Source organism: Nestor notabilis, unplaced genomic scaffold (assembly GCF_000696875.1).
Source record: "Nestor notabilis isolate BGI_N333 unplaced genomic scaffold, ASM69687v1 scaffold32709, whole genome shotgun sequence".
NCBI classification, from domain to species: domain Eukaryota; kingdom Metazoa; phylum Chordata; class Aves; order Psittaciformes; family Psittacidae; genus Nestor; species Nestor notabilis.
Genome location: NW_009943787.1, coordinates 1 through 9587, shown reverse-complemented (window position 1 = coordinate 9587; position 9587 = coordinate 1). Strand labels below are relative to the sequence as shown.

Genomic DNA, 9587 nt, shown 5'->3' with positions numbered 1-9587 from the left:
ACTATGCTAAAGACAAATTATCAGCAAGTATAAAATGTCTTAGCTCCATCCACTCACGAGTATTTCTCGCATCTGTAAATGTTGGACCAGATCCATCTTTAGTTGGGGTACAGGAAGCATGCCTTACTGGTGAATTGATATTTCTATTTTCAAAGCAAAAACTTGTATTTTAAGAGGAAAACACTCAAGTTTGTTTTACTGCATTACAAACTATTGATGGACAAGTAACAAAAAGAAACCTAAAGCAGTGCCTTACCTGTAAAGGTTGGCCGTTTCTCTGACTCTTGCTTCCAGCATTCTTTCATTAAGTCAGTAATCTCCTCTGGACACTGACCACTGATCTCCTCTATGTCTGGCCTGTTTCCATACATGATGGCAAAACAAATCTGAGAATAATTTATACTATCTGAAAAATAAAATCAGATTCTGATCATGGGTTTTGCTACCTTTCCATGGGTAAAAGAAATACTAAAGAAAGAAAAAATGAAGCAGTTCCCTGTGTGCTTGTGGATATGTAAAAGATTTCAAAGATGTCTGAGTTACAGCTACTACTCTCATATTAATGAATTTGAATCCTCTGCCCTAACTTCCATGGGTTAGAGATTTAATTTAAGATTAATGGATTTACTTTTATATCTAAGACACACCCAGTGTGAGTAGAGTAATGGATTTAGCTCTATAGAACCTGTATCTCAGTTATGCTTCGCACTGGGTACACAAAGTGGCCACACAGGCAATGTTTAGCTATTTAGCAAAAAATCCATTCAAAATTATAAACATTTTACTCTGGAATTTCACAGTTTGCTCCTATTGTTCCATATGAGCACATTAGTGCCTGTTGAGCAATTCGCGCCACACAGCTGAGAAGCAGTAACTGGCTATGTGACTGTTCTGTTAAAAGGAAAACCACGCGTAACTAGTCCACCTCAGAAAATAAAAGTAACATCGAAGATTCCATCTTGGCCTGTGAGAGGTTTATCTAGCTTCTGCCACTGAGTACAGGTTTATGACCCCACCATGTGGATGTGTATAGATCGGGCTCGTGCCATAATTTCAATTTAGATGTTCTTGCCCATGCTTAAAAGTCAGGAGTGATGCAACTAATGCCTCTTACTGGCCATGAGGTGAAGAACAGGAACTGTTCTTAGGCATAGGTGATTTAATCTGCTAATCTTAATTTTATAACTTTAAATGCTTAACATTTGTAACTTAATTTTATGATAGGATCCTTTTGGAAGCAACTTACATTCGTATGGCTCTTTGTTAGCAAAAATTGCCCACATCACTATGCCGAAGCTGTAAACATCTGATTTCTCTCCAGGTTTTATGTGAACATTCCTTAAATGCTCTGGGGCCATATAGAAAAGAGTCCCAGCATTGTTCTGACAAACGCTGTTGATTTGCTTCTGTCGGCCAGTCTCTTCTTGGGTCAGGCGACTCCAGCTCTTACAGGATGCAATGCCGAAATCTGCAATCTGAAAAATGAGACACATCAGAGCTAGCGCCGTGATGAGGAGGAGATAAACAAGTATTTCATGCAGTGCTCAATTTGATAATGAATAGCTGGTAATAACTTCTCTAAAAATGAAACACTGCTAAAAAATGCAACTACAAGAAATGAAAACAAACTATTTGCTTTTTTTTTTTTTTTAATTCCAAATAAAGTATCACTGCCAATAGGTAACCATCAGGCTGAACCTTCATTATTAATTTAACCCACTTGGAATGACTGCACAATGTAAGGAAAAACGAAGTGAAAAATACTGAGGTGGCACCTTGCCTCACTTTCTACTGGCTTTTCTTTTCTCTCTCATTGCCTATAACTAGCTTATTGTCCCTCTGAGTTTCTGAAACTTTGGGCTAAGTTTGAAAGAGATATATTGAGAGGAAAAGGAAAATGTAAGTGACATTCTGCTGAAGAAGCAGGAGTGCAGGTTCATGTCTATAAGTGAGAGGAGGTCTAGTGTGATAGAGAAAGATAGTATGTAAATCTTCCCACATTTGCAGTTTCCTAGAACAACTGTTTCCCTTTATAAACATTGGCAATGTTAGACACATTCAAGCAGATAGATCATAAAACAACTGCCTTAAATTACACTTCTGATCAAGCTCCTTAAGTCTGATCTGATTCTGAATTTGACCCTGGGCTCCAGTTCACTTTGTCATGCAGTGTGATGATAGCCTAGTTTGGTCCTGTCCATATAAGCTGAAACCAAAAAACCCCATCCAATTTACATTTAAAGCAGATCATGATGGTTTGGTGTTTGTTTGGGTGGGCTGGGTTGGCTTTTATTTTTTGCTTGTTATTTTTTGGGGGGGGGGGTGTTGTTTGGTTGTTTTTAAATACAGTTTATATCTCTCATCTGCACACTGCTCGTACTGCACTAGGACTTGCTACTATATTAACCTTGTAAAACAAGTTCTCACTAACTAATGTGAGAGAAATATTAAATGATAGAGCGCTCTTCACAGGAACTTATTCTGTAGTTTCAAATTGTAATGGGGTGATTTTTTTAGCAACTCACCTTGACCAGGGACAGGACATCTGATGAGGACTGCTGCAAATTCTACTCAGGTTTATTCAGCAGTAGGCTCTATATCTATGTGTCTTGATCCAGAAGCCCAGTAAAGTTAATAGAAGGGCTTTGGAACAGGATTATAAACCATTCTTTGAAGTAGACTCCTGCTGCTTTTTTTGTAGCTGCTGGCTGTCATTTAAAAATGATGACTAAGGGAAAAAAGAGGGAGACAAAAGAGGAAAAGGTAATAGGCAAAAGAAGGAAAAGTATAAAGAGGAGGAGGTAAAGGCAGGAGAAGAAATTACAGCAATAAAGAGCAAAAGACCCGATCCATAAGAAATTCTATTTTGTTTCAATCTCTAGGCATAGAGGTTTGTTTTTTCTTTCTAGCTGTATTTTTTTTTTGGTAGTTCATTAATTCTCAACAATATTATTAAATTTTTTTAATACCATTAGTGATTTTCTCACCCCCCCGCCCCCCAGTTGTGGGAAGATTGTGCAGATCTCAGACATTGTATAGGCCACCATACTTCAGTGATCCACTGATAATATTCTCTTAGTGATAGAGTACAATGGAGTTTATCTTCCAATCAGGAAAACTAACCAGTGTGGTCAAACTTGGTTCTTCCAACCAGATCACCAGCTTTCTCCATTTACATTCCAACCAGTACCTTAATGTGGAAGTCTGTGTCCACAAGGATGTTTTCCGGTTTTAGGTCTTTGTGTATGAAGCCTTGCTCATGCAGATAAAGCATTCCTTCTACAATCTCCAGCACAAAACGCCCTTTCAGTGACACAGGCAGTGAGAGCTAAAATAAAGAACAAATACTATCTATTAAAACATGGTATTACAACCACCAAATTAAAAAACAGTCTTTAAAAAAGTTTCTTTCTCAGTCCCAAGAGAACCTCTGCTCAAGCCATGGTAAAAAAGAACTAAGGTCCTTCTTAAATCTAGATTTAAAACAATTCTAGAGTCACTCCATATTTACAGAAGCAGTTTTCTTTAGCAAATTCTCCACACTCCTGTAACTTTGAACCTATAACTGTGGTCTGCTCTCTTGTGATGCACAGGAAAGTCACAGTTCTCCAGAGAAGGCAGGGCTGCCACTGGCTCTAATACGGAAAGGAAAATGAGAATCTAAAGACTCCATTCTCTGGAGATAGCAGCAACATCCTGTCCCTTTCAAGTATCTTATCAACCCTAAGGAAGAGCAAGGGATGAAGCAATTCACTGCTCACTTTCTGTAGCACTTTCATCATGTTCTCCCGTTTCACATACTCCATCACAAGTGAGTAGTTTCCATCTTCCATAATGACACCTAGTAGTTTTACCACACGCTCATGCTGCAGTCTGTGCATAATCCTGCCTTCTTCAAGGAGAGAAGCATTATAACTGTAAAACAGAAATGATGCTGAACTTAGGTGCCGGGCTAAAAAGAACACAGGGATGAAAATACTGTTGATTCATAAGGAAAACAATGGCCATAAATGTCAACATCCCTAGATCCACTGTAAGATGAACCACACCTTCCCCTAGTTTTGAATTGATACATCTTTGCTCATGTCAGGTTATATTCTCTAAGTGTCTGCTCAAATGCCTTGCACAGAGACTGTCTGCTCAGCCTGATCTTAAGGCCTGCTTTTCAGAAAGTAAATAAGCATCCTGAACTGGGGTGGGATCAGATCAGGGCTGAAAGTCTTTGGAGAAGAGCATCAAATCACTCCACTACCTCTTGTACAGGGCCCAAAGGGCTGGTATTCCTGTTCATATTCAAAACGGATTTATTATGGAGGATCCATCCACATACTGGATCATAACATTTACTAACAATTACTGGCTTAGAATGAATTTTAAGCCCAACTCTTTATCTGGGCTCCAGTACAACCCATCGATAGTCACAGATACAGAGCTAAGGGTGTTAAGAAGGATGGTACCCATTATAATACATAGAAGAAGGGGTAGTATTTTTATGAATGCTTTTGTTTTTGTCATCAGGCAAAAAGATCTAAGAAAATCTTGAGACTATGTTGCTTGCTAATGCTTTCTCCCTCTCTGTTTCTCTGTAGTACTAGAGAAGAAAGTGATTGGTTTGTCTGCATTAGGCTCAGTTATAAATTTGCTTTAGATTTTTGGTTCAATACTTTAAGGAATAATAAACTTATGAGCCTGTGTAGTGAGAAAGAAACACACAAACCCCAAAATAAAGCTGGCAGGCTTGTATGTTTTAACTGTGTTCATCCCAAACTATCACTGCAGTCTGCAAGCTTTCTGCTGGGAAAAAAGAAAAAAAACAAGCCCAAACAAGTAGAACATAACGGTTGGACTTGATGGTCTTAAAGGTCTTTTCCAACCTACTCGATTCTATGGGGTTTTGTCTCTCTCTAGTGGATGACTCATAGGAAAGCTTTAGGAGTGTTACTGCTGTGAGGTAGTAGAGCTGCGATGGGACCTGAATCCACTGAAATTGAGAGCTAATTCAATCCTTGAATTAAAGCAGAGGTTGTGGCTCACTCTGCTTTTTCTCAAGGGAGAGAGTTACATTCCTGGTATTATACATGGGGGGTTGGAATCCTGCTGATTGCTCTTATGTATGTTTTGTTCTTAGTGGACATCTACAGTTGGACAACTATATTGAAAACTGATCTTGCAAGCTTGAAAATATCATGCACCCACCAAGTTCCTGCATTACCTTAGGTATGCAAGAGTCCCTCGATTCTTAACAACTCATAGTAGTGCTAACCTTGCAACAGAAAAGGGGAACCTCACTGAAACAAAGAGTCAAACTTAAAAAGTTAGCTTGTGAGAGAAAAAAGGAATATTTGCAAGAATTTGCTAGTGTTCTCTTAAGAGTATTTTCCTCACATACAGCATCTCCAGAATCCAAAGATCTGAAATTATTACATTTTATTTAGATTTCTCACCAATGAGTTTGGAGGATTCCTTAAAGAAACTGAAAGATACAAATCAGAACTAAGATCTGTAACTCACTCAGTGCGCTGGGGTCCTGTATATACTTTTTTTAATACTACGTCTCCATATTTCTTGTGATGGCATAAAGAAATTGTTCCAAATCCTCCAGCATCTAATTTTCCTTTTTCAAGCAAATCCTGGGTGCTCATACGGATGTCTTCCAGAGACATATTTGCAGTCTTTGTGGCTTAGGTATTAAAACAAAATCAAGTATTTAGTGCTTCTGGACCTGTAGTATAAAGGATGAAAAAGAAGTGTCATTATCAAGCATTTAGCTGTTCCACTAACTACGTGCCTGTGTAAGGCACGGGACTTATACACCTACATACAAATATATACTCCGGTGACCCTTATGAACAAAGGGCCTCAGTTTGAAACCAAAGATGCTGCGGCTCTCACAGGATCAGACCTTAGGATCACAAAGATTTATCCTGTCACCTCATTACAGTTATATTAAATCAATGTAAAAACATTTCTTTACCTGAGGATCTCAAAGTGCTGTTAATAAACAGGTTTTATCCACATAATACATAGCAAATCACTACTGTCACTACACATCACAGTTGCAAAAACTGAAACCCAGAAAAATCAAAGGCTATTGTCCCAAAGGCAGGAAGTGTCATGAGTCTGATAGTTATCTCATTTTCTAAATTGCTTGAACATGGGCCTGTGAGGTGCCCAGTATAACTCTAAGCTACTTCTTACACATCTTTTCAAACACAGCTCTAAAGGTTTGCTTGAAGGTTTAAAACAGAGAAACAAAAGGTTTCTCCTGAACGTGAAACAAGGAACACAGCATATATGGGAAACTTACTTTCACAGCTGTCTAAATCTAAGGAGACAAGCACTAGGAAGGACTGTGGTGGGATATAAGGCAACTTCTCCCCTGTGTTTCAAAAAGAAGAGGAACAAAGAAGTTGTGAAGGCTTGTATTAACTCCTAAGTGCACCAAGAGAAAAAGAGAGCTTGTGGGAGCCTATGAAATGGGTAGACATGTAAAACCCAGTGGATGCCAGAATAATTTTAAGCCTTTGATAAAGCTGTGGTGCTCTCTTGCCTAACATGTCTCTCAGAAGGAAAAACCTTAAAAGAAGGCTAGACAGCTGGTACCTTTGGCACATAGCAGCAAGCTGCCTTCCTAGCACAGGTGCAAACCACAAGCTCTGGTTTTATTTCCCCACTGAACTTTTACCTTGAGCACCTGACATCAGATAAGGAAAGAGTTTGCTGAGAAAAGTCAAAATCCAAGAGACCAGCAGGGCTGCCCAATTTCCATTCCTCTTGGATGACTATGACACAGTTACACAAAGCTGGGAGAAAGGCGCAATCTCAAAGTGCCACTACCAGCAACAGTGGATTTGGCTTACTTTGGTAATTAAGTGCTGTAAATAGTGTGGCAAAGGGATTCCCAATTTTTTCAAACCAACAGGTGACTGCTAATTCCTGTAAACTACTGTGCACCTGCATCATCAAGTCTCTAGTTAAAAGGGTTGCTTAATGTTGTTATCAACATCAGCTGCAGCCTGATTACCACAGCCTCTTTCTGGAGTGTGTGAACTGAGGAGGCAGAGAAAGTATCTATAGAAAGTAGGTGTCTGCAGGAAGGGAGATGTTTATGGGCAGATTTGGGAATTGTCTCCTCAATTCAATACTGACAAGCCAAAATAGGAGATAGTAAACTTAATTAAAATAAACAAAAAAGGTTGTGTCTGTAGAAGAGAGAATACAAGAGCTTCCTCTTCTAAGTGTATATATACCCTATGAGCTGTTGTTGCCTAGATAGTGAACATGCTCTCTTCAGAGTTTTCTTTTTTGGCTTTCTTGGCTTTGAAAGGAGGCAGATTTTGTTTTGCTGGAGTGCTAACCTGCATTATGAGCACAGGAGTGAGGACATGGCTGCATTCGTTTAGTAAGAAGGTAAGCTCTGTTGTGCCCAGTAGTTGTAACAGGAGAGGAGACTTTTGTGTTTTGCTTGTGGGTTTGGTGGGTTTTTTTTGTTTTGTTAGGTTTTCTTGTGTGTTGGGTTTTTTTTTTTTTTTTTTTTTTTTTTCTTTTTTTTTTCTTTAAGTTCCTTTACAGCCGTGCAGCAAAATGACTCATGGTAATGCCAAGAACACTTACTGCTGCTCTTGCTGGTGAACTCTTTGTCTCTCTGGAAGTTTCTGCTGATGGTTCTCTACCTTGCTTGGCTTTCTTGGGGTGGTGCTACTGACTGTTGTGTGGATGGGGTGGGTGCCAGAGGTACAAAGGCGTGAACACAGTTGTGAGGCTTTAGATAACATCTTACTGCTTTGTCTGGTGTCTCCCTTTCAATAATTGGTTCAAAGTCACATATCTATGTTTTTTCATGCTAACAGTAATTATGCATCTAGGTAGTAAGAATTGCACATGCTTTTGCTGTGAATGCAAATTAGATGTGTGTTTTTCGAATGCTGAATCTCTAAAGTGGCATTAAAACTATTGATAGCCTGGGGTTGCTGTTCAATACCACATAACATGACAAAACCCAGCCATCCCTCAAACTGCAATATAGGACCTTGTTCCTACCAAACACCATGTAATCACTGTAATCAGAAGGCTTGGAAATTCAGAAGCAGCAATAACTTCTGAAATCAAAAGACATCTGCTGAAATGAGTTGGGTAACATTCAACAGAAGGAATTTTCTCATAAGGTGGGATGGAACCCTCCTCCTTGGGCATGCTCTACTATTAGGATGCCACTTCTTTTTTCATCATTGGGTAGTGAGGTAGAGTAGTACTCTTTGATCTTAAGACTTATTTCAAACCTGAAGTTTTTTGTTGCTGGGTATCACAGGACAGCAGTCTCTAGCCAGCTTTTCAAGGAAAGACTACTTATTTTGGTATACTACTTAGGGTAAGGTGTTGGCTGACACTGCCTAGAATTGTGAGGTGATAAAGAAATCGAGGAGGGAAGCTCAAAGGCTCATGTTCGTTCTAAGCTTACTGCTCTTTATTGAGATACATGGTAATTCAAATGTATCCTCAAGTACTCAGGATACACCAGTGTAGACATTACATACCTGTTGTTAAGAGAACCGAAGATACAGAATGGTTCTTGTAATTAAGAAATTTTGGTTTAGCCTAACCTTATTTCTAAGGCTTTGTGTTCCATGGTGTTGCTCTAATCTATACATTTGATTGATTATAAACCATTTTTTAATATAGTGTTCAGAACATCTGTATTAGTGTGAGTTAATACTTAACAAGTGCCAACATGTATTATGAGAATATGGCTGCTAGAAGAGATGGATTTTTGCCAATTAACATGTTTGGATTTTCTGTAGAGAGGGATAAAACCATATTAAGTGGGTTTGTGGTATTTTTAACATTGCAGTTATGATCTTTTCTCTAACCCCCAAAGGGCACAGAATCATGACCTGGTCATTACGTCGCACTGCACCCCAGCACCATTCATAAGCGGTTTGCTGTGTTGTAACGATTTGTTACTGATCAGCTGCAGATCTTGTCTTGGCCGCACGGTTAAGGAGGATTGCTGAGCACGTTAGCACGATCATATAAAAAAGATCACGCAGTAATTACAGCCCTTTTGGTCTAATGACACAGCACAGAAGTCCTTGAGAGGTGTTACACGGTATAATTGGAGAAAGTGAACAAGTTTTCAAGCACCAGAACTCGCGGTCACTTAGTTATCAGTCAGGAACTGAAGGGAATAACAAACAGGAACCAAAGCTGGTATGGCCGGTAAGGGTAACAGGAACTTAATAGAAGGGAAAGGACAAAAATACTGCATGCAGAGAAGATGTTTCAAAAGGCTTAGTGCATCTCAACTCTGTTGCTGTAACTCTCACCGACTCAGCCTAAACCTTTCCCTTCCTCTCAGGTTTTTCATCTGCTGCATCTTTTCACTGAGGGGTGTGGGTTTGTTGGTTTTTCTTTCTACTTTTGGAAACGGGGGGAAAAAAGGCACCGATGTCAGATCTGCAGCAGGTTACAGAACGGATCCCGTGGGAACGCGAGGAGAGGCCAAGGCAAACGCGGAAACACGAGAGAGGCTCTGCTTTAGGCAGAAGGCGAACGGCACAGCACCTTCCCGCCCCCACCTTTCCCCGCCC

The 9587-nt window shown here is 39.6% G+C and overlaps 1 protein-coding gene across 1 annotated transcript in view; it reads right to left on the bottom strand.

Moving 5' to 3' along the window:
- Nucleotides 1-5663, bottom strand: part of RIPK1 (receptor (TNFRSF)-interacting serine-threonine kinase 1) — a 17514-nt gene extending 11851 nt beyond the window's left edge. The window contains exons 1-5 of the mRNA XM_010022094.1: nucleotides 5512-5663; nucleotides 3762-3915; nucleotides 3191-3328; nucleotides 1247-1475; nucleotides 257-406 (exon numbers count right to left, since the gene is read on the bottom strand). Of these exons, the coding sequence (XP_010020396.1) occupies nucleotides 257-406; nucleotides 1247-1475; nucleotides 3191-3328; nucleotides 3762-3915; nucleotides 5512-5663 (823 nt within the window). The remainder of the gene's footprint in view (nucleotides 1-256; nucleotides 407-1246; nucleotides 1476-3190; nucleotides 3329-3761; nucleotides 3916-5511) is intronic.
- Between the last annotated feature and the right edge of the window lie 3924 nt (nucleotides 5664-9587).